The sequence below is a fragment of the Mustela nivalis genome, assembly GCF_964662115.1.
Source record: "Mustela nivalis genome assembly, chromosome: 18".
Classification (NCBI taxonomy): Eukaryota; Metazoa; Chordata; class Mammalia; order Carnivora; family Mustelidae; genus Mustela; species Mustela nivalis.
The window spans coordinates 54,901,081-54,916,634 of record NC_139037.1 but is presented as its reverse complement, the minus strand read 5'-3'; the positions used below and the strand labels follow the sequence as shown (position 1 = coordinate 54,916,634).

Below are 15,554 nucleotides of genomic sequence, written 5' to 3'. Positions count from 1 at the left end.
AGAGAGAGAGATCACAAGTAGGCAGAGCGGCATGCGGCAGAGGGAGAGGGAGAAGCAGGCTCCCCACTAAGTAAGGCAGTGAGACAGGGGCTCGATCCCAAGACCCAGGATCATGACCTGATGTGAAGGCAGATGCTTAACCAACAGAGCTTCCCAGGCACCCCAGATCTTCTGATATTTAAAAAAAAATAAATAAATAAAAATTGTAGCGGCGCTTCAGTGGTTCCTTGTTTAAGCGTCTGATTCTTGATTTCGGCTCAGGTCATGATCTCAGGATTGTGAGATCGAGCCCCAAATGGTGCCCTGAGTTGGAACTTAAAATTCTTCTTTCTCTCCCTTCCCCTCTGCTCTTACCCCCGTCACCCATCTCTTCCTCTCAAAAAAAAAAAAAAAAAAAAAAAAAAGAAGAAGAAGAAGAAAAGAAAAAAGGAGAAGAATTTCTGCTTTCTGTGCCCTCCATGAGCCAGTTGAGGCTGGAGCCCCTGTAGGAAGGCGCTGCCAGGGGTAAGCTCTGCCTCCCCTTTCTTGTTCTCAGCTTTAGACCAGTGTCTCTGGAACGTCTGCTGAGAAGAGGCATCCTTTTTTTTTCCACTTCTCTCCCTCCTGCTGATGTAGCTGAAGCTGTGGTCAGACTCTTGCTTCCTCTCCTTATCATCTTCAAAACCTCAAAGGAAACTACTTTCTTGGAGTGAGGACTTGGCCACATACCCCATCGCCTCCTCCCCACAGAGGGTGTCTCAAAGGGCCTATGAATCAGTGGGATTTGGGTTCCTTGTGGAAACAAAGGTGCAAGACTGGAAATCCTTTAAGTTTTTACTTTTTTAATTTTTTTTAAAGATTTTATTTATTTTACACAGAGAGAGAGAGAGACCACAAGTAGGCAGAGAGGCAGGCAGAGAGAGAAGGGGAAACAGGCTTCCTGCTGAGCAGGGAGCCCAATTCAGGGCTCGATCCCAGGACCCTGGGATCATGAACTGAGCCGAAAGCAGAGGCTTAACCCACTGAGCCACCCAGGTGCCCCAATCACTCCTTGAAGCTTTTATTTGGGGTATGGTCTGAATACACATGAGCAAGACTGGAGTCCCTGAGGGGGCTGAGAGAGAACTGGAAGGACCCAGGGGTGGTTGTGGCTCTTGAGAAAGAGGTTGAGGACTGGGGGCATTTAGGGACCAAGGGGGTGACTTTAAATACTCTGGGTAGAAACTGTTAGGTGGGAGTTTGTTAAGGGGCAGAGGTTTCTGGGGTACCAGTGTGGGATTACCTAGGGGAGGAAGGGCTGAGGTGGGGAGGTCTCCGCAGGTGGCTGACTTCTAAGTGAACTTGGCTTCTGTTACAGCTTTGGGCAGACTGCTGACTCTGTGGGCTCTTCTGTGAAATGGATACAAACGTCCTTCTTCCAGGACTGTGGCCAGGACTCAAGAGAACCGTAGATTGACAGGCCCTTGAATGGGCTCCTTGAATGGCAGCTGCAACATTTCCAGGGACTGGGGTCCCAAGAGTAGGGTGTGAGGCCTTAGGGACAAAGGAAGGTTCTAGAAGTGTTTAAGAGAGCAAATTCTGGGTGTGTGGGGCTCCCCAGGGTGCAAGGACGACACTGCCCACCATCCTGCTACAGCCTTCCTCTACAGCCAGAGGGGCTTCAGCAAAGGGTAGTGAAGGATACTTCCTGGTCCCCTGAATTGGGTCTGGGCATTAGATGAGACCTTTTACTTTTACAGAAGTGAAAAGGTCGAGCTTGTTCACTGAACAGAATGGTATGTGCACTGAGAGGTCACGTTGGTTGAAAACACTGAGGTGTGTACCTACGTGGAGAAAGATCTGGAAGGATCTGTTCAGGAAGACAGGAATGTGAAGGCTTGATCTTTCTGATCTCTGCCCGACTCTATGCTCTGGCTCACACACTGCCCGGGGTTGCTTTTGGGAGCCAATGGTCACCCCTGTGCTCCCCCACAAGCCAACTGCAGGCCGGCCAGGCCCCACACTCTGCAGCTTCCTCACCCTTGCAGGCTGTGTTCCTCACCCCTGCCAGGTCCGTGCCCCCCACAGCCTATGCAAGGCTCGGCAGGAGGGCCTTCTTCCTGCTCTTGGCCTCTGCAGTGGTGTCAGAGTGCAGGGCTCCCAACTGCCTTCTCTAGGCTGGGTCCCAGGGGTTTGCTCTCAGCACACGGCTTTCAGAGAGGCTATCGGGGAGATCTCACCCGCTTCCAGTGTGGCTAAGGCAGAACGATGCAGGGGGATTTCTACTTAGCCTGTTCACGTGACGCCTTCGGGTGCTCACGCTTTGCACTGGGACTTCGGGCCACTCTTACTCAATATTGATGCTGTGCGTGTGCATTCACTCCAGGTTTTACTCCTAACGTCAGACCACCTTTAACATAATTAGCCCGCGCCTTCAGATTCTGGTCTTGCAGCAGGCACAGGGTGGAGGGCTGCCCAGGGGGGCCCTAGGGCTCCAGCGCGGCCAAGGAAGGCACCACGAGGCCAGTGAGTCCCAGCCCGTTTATTTGGTCTCCCGTGCACTCAGGCCTGCATCACGGGCCTCGACTTCTCAGCCTGCAGCTTCACTCCAGAGCCCGCGAAGCCTGTACCGCCCTGGGGAGGTGGGGACAAGGCCAAGTTGGGGGCAGGTCGGGCTGCAGCGGGGTGGGAGGGAGAGTCCTAAACCGTATAAGGTAAGGCAGGACCCGGGTGGAAGATCGCGGGCGGGGCTGTGGAGGACGCTGGCCTCCCGGGAGGGGCGTCGCCCCGGGGAGGTGAGGGAGGAGGGGGCGGAGCCTCGGCGAGCGAGGCCGCAGCTCACCCGTTGCAGCACAATGATGTCGCGGTCTGTCAGCTTCTCCCCATTCACGGGGTCTACCATGTCTTTCCGAATCAGCTTCTCCACGCACTCCAGGGTGACCACAGCCCCACTACGGTGAGCGTGAGGGTCGGGGGCACTGATCAGAAGGAGCGCCACACCCCCGAGCCCCGCCCCGCACCCAGTCCCGGGATCCTCCCCCGGGTGACTCGCGGGACTCACGAGGGCCGCAGCACAGCGCAAGGCGTGGCGTTGCTCAGGCTGTCGCGGGTCACGGCGCACACGTAGCGCTCACTGCGTGTGATGAGCCCCACGCGGTCCACGGAGCTGTCGAGCGGCGTGAAGCGCACGGGGGTCAGGTCCGACATGCGCAGTGGCTTCCCGGACATAGGGCAGGTCACGATGCGCGACTGCGCAGGACAGAAGGGAGGCAGGGTCAGCGGGCAGGGCTGGGGCCAGGTGTAGTTAAGGACTGCGGGGGAGGGGGGGTGTGCCAGCAGGGAAGGGACCCTGGGGTCTTCTGGCCCTCTGGGCCCAAGTGGGCACAGGGCGCTGGGAATGCTCACAGGCTTCTCCAGCTTGGTGGCTTTGGCCTCGGGGGTCAGCGACGGGATCCAGAAGCTGGGCAGCGCTTTGTCCTTGTCCTTGCTTGTGGGGCCTGCACTGGACCCAGGTCGGGCATCATCTGCCGGGGGGAAACGGGTTGAGCTGCCATACCTGGGGAGGCACCCGGCCCCGAAGGACCCCCACTCACTTGCAAGTCTGCTCCCCCTCACCTGGGCTGTTCCCAGAGGCTGCCTTGGGCGTGAAGGGGTTGAGGGGCCGGCTTACGATGGCTGCCTCCTTCTCCAGGAAGCCCCGCACCTGGTCCTGGGCCGCAGCCCGCTGCAGCTCTTTCTGCTCCTCCCGCCGGGCCCCCCGCTGCTTCTCGTAGGCCTGTGGACAGCCAGAAAAAAGTGGACTGTGCATCTCCCTGTGGGTTGTGAGTCTGACGGTGGCTCTTCCCATTTCACAGGTGGATAAACTGAGGCCAACAAAGGGGACAATCCTGGTACTGTTCTGAGGCTGGTGACTGCCAGAGTGTGAACCTTTATTATGCTGTGATTAGAGCCAGGGTGTGGCTCTGCTGCCCTTACTTGTCCTTTCCCCTCCTGCAGGGCACAGAGGTCATCTCCCATTTAGCTGGTTTGGGACTCAGTGGCTTCTCTATTCCTGGGCAGCAGAGCAGTCAGCCGGAGACAGATGCCCAGACTTAAACCTTGCCTCTGTCACGGATGAGCTCTGTGGCTTCCAGTTAGCGCTGTGACTTCTGGTCTGTTTCGTCTGTAAAACGGGCTAACAACCACGACCTACCTCGCAGGCTCACCGGGTTATGCAGGATGATTTTTGGAAACGCTTAAAACCTTGCCTGGCACATAGCAAGCGCTCCATAAATGTACCTGTGGGCCATGTTCTATTTTAGAGTGTAGGTACTACAGAACCCGTTCTTCCCTGGAGGTGAGTTCCAGGAGAGTGAGGAGCACTTAACATTCGCGCAGCCTAGGCTGCGCAGGTGGTGTGGATGTGCGCGTGCGCAGACGCAGGACGCGGGGCTGAGATCTGAGATTGGCCACCCCGGGTGCAGGTGACTGCTGTTGTGGGGTAGGGGTATCTGGTGTGGTCACCGTGATGAGGGAGAACCCAGGCAGCGACTAGACCATGCCGGGGCTCACGGGTGCCGTGGAAGCCACTTGGTCAAGACAGATGGCTCAACAAGAATCAGCCCTTGGTGTTTCTGGAGGCATGGGAAACCTGGCCGGGAAAGGAGGGCGGCAGGGCAGCTGTGCCTCAAACACAGTGATAAACGGGGTCCTTCCTGTCCATGAAAATAGTTCACCCATGGGAAGTGGTCGTGGCTCCAAGTAAAGGCCCTTTAAATTCTGATCTGTGCATATCTCCCGCTTGCCCTGCGCTGCCTGATTTGGCCCCATCAGCCCATTTTGGAGCCATTGAAATGAAGGCCCAGAGATGAGGTGACATCAATTCTCTCAACAAGCATTGGCGGAGAACCTAGGGCCAGGGGGCGGGCAAGAGATCTGTGGGGGAAGTGGGCACGTGTTGGCCTCAGACAGAATCACAACCCAACATGTGTCAAGAGAAGCTGTGGCAAGGGCAGACCCCGGGGGGCTCTGCACTAGCAGGTCAGAGGAGTCAACTCCTGGGCTGATACCTGCGGCAGAAGGATTTAAGCATAAGTGGGAGGGGGTCATGCACCGGGCAGCGGGAAGATCGAGGGAAGGCTCAGAGGGAAAAGGAACTCAGAAAGGAAGCCCAGGGTGGTTCTGCTTGTGAGCTCAGCATCAGATCCGCCTGCCCCTCCCCTGTCCCACCCCCATCCCTCCCCATCACCTTCATCTGCCTGGCGATCTCCTTCTTCTGGTGCAAAATGTACTCCAGGATTGCCTCCCGCTCATATAGGTAGCCATCCGGGCTGTGAGGACAGACAGGACAGGGTGATAAGTGTCGGCTCCCTACCTTGGGCACCCATTAACACTTCTTAGAGGGTGCAGGTCACTGGGTGCTCGTCGCGGCTCCCTAACCCTAAGATATTCATTTCCACATCCCGTGGAACACATTAGGATCACGCCCGTGTCTTGGATGAGCACACTGAGGCTCTGAGAGGTGAAGGGGCTTGCCCAGGGTGCCCCGGCTATGTGGGTGGCCAGACCCCCGCATGCGGCCCCCTCCATGCAGGTCCCCAGCTCACGTGACAACAGGGTCATGACAGGGCTGCAGAGAGAGGCAGCAGCAGTCAAAGTCCTTGACAGCATCCCGGCTCAGTCGAATGTTCTGGGTCCCGTAGCCTGAGGCCGCTGGGGACAGAGACAGAGGGATGGGGTGCCAGGAGATGTGGCCTTTGCCAAACCCCAAGAGAAAGGCACAGAGAAATCTTGGAGGCAGCAGCGGGTAGGGGGGAAGGGGGAGGAGGAGGGTGGGGTGGAACCTCTAAGAAACAGGCAGTCTGTGTGTCTCTGTGCTGGGGACAGGGGCACAACCCACAGGAAGGTGTTCATCCGGAGGGTAAGTGACAGACAGTCAGGCCCTGTCACTGAGGTAGCCAGGTAGAGAGGCTCACGGATGACTCCCCTCACCCCTCTGCCCCTCTGCTCCAACTCAAGGGCCTCTATCTCTCTGGGCCTCATTTCTGCCGCTGGAACACAGCCATGACAATGGCGATTCGATTCCTTCCTCAGTGGGTGGTCAGGAATCTTAGGTGAGGTCACGTACAGAAGTGCCCATTACAGGGGTGGGGGGAAGGGAGTAGAGGATCACACAGGCTGTTCCTCATAAGTCAAGACCATCTGTGGAGAGCAGGGGCAGACATGCCCTGAAGGTACAACCAGAGAGGTAGAGCAGGGATGGTGACTTCAAGAGACATTTGTCCCCCTTCCAGACCCCGTACCTGTGTCCTTCTTCTTCTCGTGGTAGGTGTAGACGGCTCCTGCTGTGCAGTTCTTGCCATGCCGTGTCATCCTGAGGGACGGAGGGGACAGTTGCGAGGCTGTGGTGGAAGGAGGAGGGGGCCCTCGTAGCTGATCTGCCCCTGCCCCCGCCAGATGGGAAAACTGGGCGTGGGTCAGGGGAGGACATTATTTATTTATTTATTTTAAACAAACTGCTGGAGGGGCCGCAGAACAAGATTTAATGGACTGTTTCTTCTCTGATCTGCATTTTATTTCATTATTTTTAAAGATTTTGTTTAATTATTTGATGGAGAGCGAGCGCACGAGTGGGGGTAGGAGCAGAGGGAGAAGCGGGCTTCCTGCCTGCTGCAGGGTTCAATCCCAGCACCCTGAAATCATGTCCTGAGCTGAAAGCAGACATGTGACTGACTGAGCCAGTCAGGCGCCCCCAGGGGAGGACAGTGCTTATGAGGTATCTAAACACCTCAGAAAGGAAGTCTGGCATTTGACTTTGAAAAAGACCCACATTCCGCTTGAGGAAGCAGGCATTGGAGGGGGTGCGCGTGTGAGTTACTCCGAGGCAGTAGAAGATCTGAAATCCAAAAAAAGTTCTAGCTGCAGATGAGGCTGAGTGTGTCTCCTGACACACATGGGGGAAGCGAGGGGCCCCGGAGAAGCTCCGTTTCGGGGGTGAGGAGCGTGTGCGTGCTTTGTGGGTTCCCACAGGCTCACACAACTGAGTGCTGTCCTCTTTCTCCGGGGTGGGTGAGAGCATCTGTAAGCAGAGGTGAAATCCGCATTCTGCTTGAACTGTTGCCTAATGTTACCAACTGCACCGGAAAAAATCCACATCATTGAAATGACCCTCCTAGCGGGGCTGACTGCACACTGTGGCGGGGACCATGGACAGGGTCTGCCGCCCAGAACACAGGCTGGTTTCGGAACGTTAGCAAAGAAAGCATAGGAGACTCTGCACTTGGGTGACATGCCTCAAAGACATCATCAGAGACATCTGTGTGGGAGCATGCCCACAGACGTCCACAGCAGTGTCATTTGCACCAGAGGGGACTCAAAGGCAAATGGACCTCCCTCCCTGGGAGAATGGGTGCTGATGGGCCCCGCCTGGAGACCACCCAGCTAGTGGGATGCAACCCGCTGGACGTGTGCGAGGCATCGTGAGTGGATGTTAGGGCAATACTGGGTATGAAAAGTAAGGGGGGAAAGGTAAGAAATGAAATAGGATCGCTGCTAGTCTACACGTGCCCAAGGTGGTACTTTTTTTTAAAGATTTTATTTATTCATTTGACACACACAGAGAGAATGAGAGAGAGCACAAGCGGGGGAAACTGCAGAAGGAGAGGGAGAAGCAGACTCCCTGAGCAGGGAGCCCAACGAGGGGCTGGATCCCAGGACCCTGGGATCATGACCTGAGCTGAAGGCAGATGTTAACTGACTGGACCATCCAGGCGCCCCAAGGACAGTACATTTTAAAGAAGACTAGGGTCTTCTTTAAAATGTCCTCCAGGACCCCAAGGAGGGTACACACTGTGCAGACGGGGTAGGGACCGACCAGGGGCTTCAGGTTATAGGGATCAAGAATTGGGCAAGACGACCTTGAGTCCAGGGTTGGCCATTTCCTTTCCCTGAGCCTTGGCTTAATTTGGCAAAAAGTGGGGATAACCGCGGGATCTAGATGACAGGACCAGACTGCCGTGAGAACTGCGAGAGTTGCTCAGAACCCGGCACACAGCGGGTGTTGGGGAAATATTCTCTCTAGCTCTCTGGCTGTAAGAAAGATCCAGAAGGCTGGTGTGGGGGTGGGGGTGGGGGCGTAACCGAGGGCTCCCAGAATGCAAAAAGCAGCTCTGTCTTTATGCCCCTCTTCTGGTTGCCTTCGGAAACTTGGCTTTCACATTCAGAACTTGAACCGCAAACCTTTCTTTGAGCCGTGGATCTCGCTCTCCCCCTACCGGCTGGCGTCAGCCCTCAGGACTAATTTCTGGTCTTCGGTATAGGGACAGAATAGACGCATTGACCTTAGGGATGCAGTCTGATGTATTCTGACAAATGTATCTGCCCTTGTGGCCACCACCCCAGCGGCAGTTACAGTGCTGCCTGCAGGAGTTAACCTTGGTGAAATACGCCAAATGTGACCCACAGACCCTCCTCCTCTGACCTTCCCTCTTCCCCCAAGCTTTTGAGCAAGTGTCCAGCACCTGCTGTCTCCCCGGGCTCACAAGCCACCTGCTCCTCCCCGGGGGCCCTCTGGCTTCCGCCCCAGCCCCCCACTCCCCCACTGCCACTCCCGAAGGTCGCGCTGACCTTCTCCTGGACAAATTCTCCGCTCTATTCTTAGTCATCAACTGCCTTGACCCTCTGCGGTATTTGGCACTGGGATGCTTGTCTTGTGGCCAAACAACTGGGGTTTCTACGCTCTTCGGCTTCATGGCCGGGGACACTTTCCCTCCAAGAGTGAGAGAAGCAGCTACGGAGGGAGCATCTCTATTTTTTTTTAATTGGCCAGGCAATGATAGCAACAGTATCTGACTGTTGGTCCGGGGACCCTTGTGGGGGGTTCCCTAAGATGCTTTCAGGGCATCCACAAACTATATCCATAATAATACTAAAATGTGTTTGCCTTTGTGACTCTTATTCTCTCACAAGGGTACTATGGAGTTTTCTGGAGACTGTGTGACATGAGGATGTCACTGCTCTGACCACTAACTGAATATGTGCTTTCGTGTTCTTGGGTTTAAAAATTTTTTTTAAAGATTTTATTTATTTATTTGACAGAGAGACAGAGAGAGGGAACACAAGCAGGGGGAGTGGGAGAAGGAGAAGCAGGCTTCTCATGGAGCAGGGAGCCTGACGCAGGGCTGGATCCCAGGACCCTGGGATCATGACCTGAGCTGAAGGCAGGGGCTTAACCGACTGAGCCACCCAGGCGCCCCCTAAAAGATTTTTATTTTTTATTTTTAAAAATATTTTATTTATTTATTTGACAGACAGAGATCACAACTAGGCAGAGAGGCAGACAGAGAGAGAGGAAGGGAAGCAGGCTCCCCGCTGAGCGGAGAGCCCGATGCGGGGCTTGATCCCAGGACCCCAGGACCAGGACCTGAGCCGAAGGCAGAGGCTTCAACCCACTGAACCACCCAGGCGCCCCTAAAAGATTTTTATTTTTAAGGACTCTCAATGTGGGGCTTAGACCCACAACCCTGAGATCAAGAGTTGCACGCTCTAAAAAAAAAAAGAGTCACACGCTCTACTGTCTGAACAAGCCAGGCACCCCATGAATATACTACTTTCAATGGATGAAATTTGTGTTATGGGAATTATAACTCAAAAACAAAAAATTTTTTAGCATCAGTTTTAATTTCTGATACAGCAAATATTGATAGGTAGAGCTCACAAAAACGGAAGTTCTCGGGAGTCCTCAATGACTTTTAAGACATTGAGACCAAAGAGTTTAAGAACCGCTGGCCAAGGGTTGAAGGGCTGCCAGGTGACAGGGCCAGGATTTCTCTGGAAGTTGAGCTCTCCACCCACTGCTCTGTACTGTCTCCTCATTAGGGCCAATTCCAAAATAGAAAATGGAACTACTGCCATCTGCTGTCACTGGTGTTTCAGAGAGGAACTATCCAAAACGACAGCCACTCATCAGCGTGCCCACTTTCCTGGGCAGAAGACAGGCTCCCGAGATCCCTCAGCTAGGAACCCATGGAGCTAGGATTCGAACGCAGGCAAGCAGGCTGTGGGGCCACCTTCTTGACCACGTGGCAGCTGTCAGTCCTCCCAGGAAGGGAGTATGGGCCAACCCGTTCCCCTTCTGTATGGAGGCTTCACACTCCAGAGTGCATTTTCATCTTTCAGGCCGTTTCAATGCAGACACGAAATTTTCACCAGAAACCCGTGACCTCCATTTAGGTTTTGGGATTTCCCGCTGCAAAGGTACATTCGTATATCCCCTTTGTTCCAAGCACACTTAAAAGCTTTCCAATAACTGAATCAAATGTTGGTGCTACAATTTAAATGAATGAAAATGAGGAGCCCCTGGGTGGCTCAGTCGGTTGGGCGGCTGCCTTTGGCTCTGTTCATGATCCTATGGATCCTGGGATGGATGCCCTGTCAGGCTTCCTGCCCGGCAGGGAGTCTGCTTCTCCCTCTTCCTGCCCCACCCCAGCCCTCAGATGAATAAATAAAATCTTAAAAAACCTAAACTGAAATTAAAGAACTAGAAAATCCAGTCCCTCAGTCAAACTAGCTACTGATCCAAGTGCTTTCCAGGCTCCTGCTCGAATAGCACCATGCTGAGATGGGATTTTAAAAAACCGTGGCCATAGTACCACTGACTCACTGATGATTCCGTAACATCTACTACCTACCTGGTGTTCAAATCACTGCTTCTCTCCCAGCTATCTTTTTCTGCAGTTGGTCTGCTTGAATCCTGAGCCAGGGGTCCTTAACCTTTTTGGTGGGGCCGGTGATCCCTTCGAGAACATAGAGAATGCTCCACACCCGCTCCCGAAAATGGCATGTGTCTGGCCATTCCAGAGGTGTGGAGGCTTCTGTGTTAAAGGAAAACCAAGGGCACCTGGGTGGCTCAGTGGGTTAAGCCTCTGCCTTCTTCAGCTTGGATCATGATCTCAGGGTCCTGGGATCGAGTCCCACATCAGGTTCTCTGCTCAGCAGGGAGCCTGATTCTCCCTCTCTCTCTGCCTGCCTCTCTGCCTATTTGTGATCTCTGTCAGTGTCAAATAAAGAAAATCTTAAGAATAAATAAATAAATAAATAAAGGAAAACCAAGAGGCTAATTACTCTCAAGGAAATTGAAGACAGAAATAGGACACGATGTAAGCAGTACAGAGAGAGTTCCCTAAGTGCAAAAGTTAGCATGTGAGACTCTCTATTAATAATGGCTAATGTTTAGGGGCACCTGGGGGGGGCTCAGTCCGTTAAGCATCTGCCTTGGGCTTGGGTCTTGATCCCAGGGTCCTGGAATCAAGCCCCACATTGGACCCCCCTGCTCAGCAAGGAGCCTGCTTCTCCCTCTTCCCCCCTGCTTGTGCTCTGTCTCTCTCTCTAACAAATAAAATCTTTTTAAAAAATAATGGCTGATGTTTAAAAAAACAAACAAGGCTGATGTTTATTTAAGAGGTTCAGTGAACCTGGCCCTGTTCTAAGCATTTTACGCGTATTAACTTCACCGAATCCCACAGCCACACAAATGGCTGCTGAAAACAAGGACAAGGCTCAGAGAAGGTGCTCAACTGCACCTGATGTTTGACCCAGGCATCTGAGTCTGTGGCCTTGACCATCAGCCTGAGGCACTGGGCCTGACTCTCAGTGTGGAGCGGGACAGCTAGCTTATGCCTCGTTGCTCCCCTGGAAATTCTGTCCCCTTTTTCCTCCTAGACTCCATTGAGCAGCCCAGTCCTGTGGGAAGCTTGTCTCTCCAGGCTGAACTAGGTGATCCCTGTGCTCTGATAATACCCGGAGTTACCTCCAATAGAGCGGCTATCTCTTGGTATTTCTCCCTCCAGACTAGGAGCCCCTGGAAAGGATGGGCCTGGAAAGGACTCTCATCTGGGACCCAGCACTGCCTGGCACCTGGGAGGGCTCTCACAGATTGTGATAGGATCCGTTAGCTGCTGCCAACTCTTGATCTCAGGGTGTGGGTTTGGACCCTGTGTTGGGCTCTGTGCTGGGCATGAAGCCTACTTAAAAAAAAAAAAAAAAAAAAAGAGGGGCGAATGGGTGGCTCAGTTGGTTAAGTGTCTGCCTTTGGCTCAGGTCATGATCCCAGGATCCCTTGCTCAGTAGGGAGCCTGCTTCTCCCTCCTCCTCTGCCGTTCCCCCTGCTTGTGCTCGCTTTCTCTCCCTGTCTGTCTGTCAAATAAATAAATAAAATCTTTTAAAAATTATTTATTTATTTGAGAGAGAGAGAGCAGAAGGAGGAGGAGGAGTGGAGGGAGAGGGAGAAGCAGACTCCCTGCACAGCAGGGAGCCCGATGCAGGCGGGGCTCTATCCCAGGAATCTGGGATCATGGCCCGAGCCAAAGGCAGACACTCAGCTGACTGACTGAGCCACCCAGGCGTCCCTAGAAAGAAAATCTTTAAAAATAAATGAATAAGGGACATCTGGGTGGCTTAGTCAGTAAGCGGCTGCCTTCGGCTCAGGACATGATCCCAGCATCCTGGAATGGAGCCCCGCATCGGGGTCCTTGCTGGGGGGGGTGCTGGTAGGGAGCCTGCTTCTCCCTCTGCCTGCCTCTCTGCCTGCTTGTGCTCTTGCTATCTCACTCTCTCTCTGAAAAATAAATAAAGAAAATATTAAAATAAAATAAGTAAGTAAATAAAATAAAATTGGGTAAAGGATCAGAATAAACATTTTCTCCAAGGAAGACAGACAAATGGCCAATAAGCACATGAAAAAAACATTCCACCTCATTGCTTATTAAGGGAACACAACAGAAAAACCATGAGATACCAGTTCATGCCCAGTAGCACAATTTCAAACAAAATGTCAGAGAACCACAAGTATAGAGAAACTAGAACCCTCATGCACCAGCAGTGGGAATGGAAGCTGGGGCAGCCACTTTGGAAAAGTCTGGAGGTTCCTCAAAAGCTTAAACATAGAGTTACCGTTTCATGCAGAATTTCCATTTCCAAGGGAAATGAAAACATGTCCACCCCAAAACTTGAACACAGACGTTTATAGTATTCAGAAGAGCCAAAAAGTGGAAACAATGCAGGTGTCCATCAACCGATGAATGAATGAACTACGGTATACCTTAGACTAAGGAATAGTATTCAGCCATAAAAAGAAAGTATAGATACATGCTACAGAATTAACCTTGAATTTAACCTTGAGCCTGCATTAACCTTGAAAACATGATGCTGAATGAAGTAAAAAAAGAAAGAAAGAAAGAAGTAAAAAAAAGAAAAAATCCATTTATGTAACCTGTCCAGATTGGGTATATCCACAGCAAGAGGAAATAGAGTAGGAGATATTAGTGCTGGGTGGAGGGGAGAGTGGGGGGTATGACAGATCATGGGTATCGGGTTTCTTTTTGGAGTGATGAAAATGTTCTACAACTGACTACGGTGATGGCTGCACAGCTCTCTGTATATACTAAAGACCACTGAGGGTCACCTGGCTGGCTTAGTCAGTAGAGCATGGCAACTCTTGATGCCTGCATCATGAGTTCAAACCCTACCTCAGATGTGGAATTTACTTAAAAAGCAAATGACCAACCAAACAAAAACCACCAAAAAAAAACCCAAAACAAAACACCACCCCACTGAATTGTATACTTTTTTTTTAAACTTTTTTTTTAAGATTTTATTTTAAAGTAATCTCTACACCCAAGGTGGGGCTAGAACTTACAGCCTCGAGATCAGGAGTTGCAATCTCCTCCAACTGAGCCAGCCAGGCACCCCTGAATTGTAGACTTTAAATGGGTGAACTATATAAATAAATCTGATTTTTGTTTAAAAAAAAAAAAAAAAAGGTAAGTCAGCAGAATTTGGGTTTGCCCTGTTGACCCCTGGCATGGAGATCATAAGTAAAATGAGATTACAAGGAAAAACACAAATTCATATCCAGAAGGTGTGATCAAGAGAGTAAGGGATCCAGTTTCTTTTATAAATCAATTATGCCAATAAGAAAAAAGGGTGGGATGGAGGGGGCTGTTCTAAATTAAGAGGAATTTGAGAAACATAACAGCAATAACTTGACTAGATTCTGATTCAAACAAATGAAACTTTTTAAAAAGGCATTTTTGGCCCACAAGATTTGATTACCAACCAAGTAATAGGTAATATTCTAGAATTTTTGCTTTTGGAAATGTGATGATGGTATCGCGGTCATGTCAATGTCCCCTGTTTTTACACATGCATCCTTAAAGTTTAAGGGATGATATGTCACGATGGGTAGGATTTGATTTACATATTTAATTAAAACAGTACGTTAAGCCAATATGGCAAAAAGATTACTAATCGGTAAATCCGGGTGGTACGGATACTTATATCATTCCTTCACTTTTATGTAAGTTTGAAGAGTTTCTTTTTTTAAATTTTATTTAACAGAAAGGGGGGGGCGCACAAGCAGGTGCAGTGGCAGGCAGAGGGAGAGGGAGACGCAGACTCCTCGCTAAGTGGGGAGCACTACCCCGAGCTCCATCCCAGGACCCTGAGATCACGACCTGAGCCGAAGACAGAGGCTTAAACGACTGATCCACTCAGGCGCCCCAAGTGTGAACATTTTTATAACAGAACGTTAAAGTAAAACGCTTTGAGGTCCAAGTTCACACCGACTCAACAGCACCGTCGGGATGAGAGCCCAGGTCGGCCGGACCCCAGAACTCCAGGGACGAAAAGGTTAAACCCTACACCAAGTAAGAGAAGGCAGGGGCTGTCCAAAAGGTGCAAAGGCGGCGGCCCGCGGGGGCACAATCTTCTCGCTCTCCCTGTCACAGTCTGGGAAATTGAGGCAAGTACGGGATCCGTCTTCCTCAACTCCCATCTCCTTAGGAACCCCCCTCCCATACAACCAAGAGTCCCAGTCTCCCCTTCCCCTGAGACCCCCGGCCCACCGCCGTCTACCGTGGAATACCAACTCTCAGCGGAACTGGCGGATGGAGGCTCGGCTACCTCCAGAGGTTCCTGGGAGATGTAGTTCAGCTTCAAACTTGGGAGGCCTGGAGGGCTCTATCCATGATTGACAGGGAGTCGGGAATTCGAAATCCTATCGCTGTCTCCCTCAGGACCCCAGAAGTCCAGCCCGCGGGAAGGCGATCGCAGCAACACTATCCCACCACCGCCTGGAACTCACCTTACAAACGACTCCTCGTTCCTTCGTTGCTTCTTCAACTGTGCCCCTACACCGGAAAGGAGGGCTGTTTTCCCCGCTCCGCTTCGCCCACTTCCTCCCGGAAAAAAAAAAAAGACCGGAAGTACAGATGCCCCGAGTTACCTCGTCTGACTTGGTAAATCCTCCGTTCTTCTTTCCCTCCCTCCGGAAACGGGAGTAGCAACCTGAAGGTTCCGGTTAGTGCAACTGGAGTGAATATGGGGCGCGTTTAGTATACAGTAGGCATTTCCCCGGGCAGGCGGTTATCCTGCTTAGACCCAGGCTTTGCGTCTCTCCAAGTCCGAATTTAAGGATTAACCACTTCGTCCAGAGATTGGGAAATTCATTCCCCCAAGTGCATCAAACACTTGTGACATGTTGAGAGACAATTGAGAAGGGACAATTCTTCTGTTCCCAGTTTATAAGGAGAGCAGTTGAGAAATCAGAAGTCAAACCCTTC

General features: G+C 51.9%; 1 protein-coding gene across 2 annotated transcripts; it reads right to left on the bottom strand.

The window, feature by feature from the left end:
- Positions 1-804: 804 nt before the first annotated feature.
- On the bottom strand, positions 805-15,140 carry NOSIP (nitric oxide synthase interacting protein). 2 transcript variants are annotated; one of them, XM_082710444.1, is made up of 9 exons: positions 15,077-15,140; positions 6,240-6,338; positions 5,544-5,649; positions 5,186-5,267; positions 3,574-3,733; positions 3,364-3,482; positions 3,020-3,207; positions 2,801-2,909; positions 805-2,592 (listed from the first exon to the last, which is right to left on the bottom strand). In XM_082710444.1, the coding sequence occupies exons 2-9, from the start codon at positions 6,307-6,309 to the stop codon at positions 2,521-2,523; spliced, it is 906 nt and encodes a 301-aa protein (XP_082566570.1). In that variant the 5' UTR covers positions 6,310-6,338; positions 15,077-15,140; the 3' UTR covers positions 805-2,520. The 2 variants fall into 2 exon arrangements, with proteins under 2 accessions (XP_082566570.1, XP_082566569.1); XM_082710443.1 differs by having other exon boundaries at positions 6,240-6,310; positions 15,077-15,122.
- Positions 15,141-15,554: the final 414 nt, after the last annotated feature.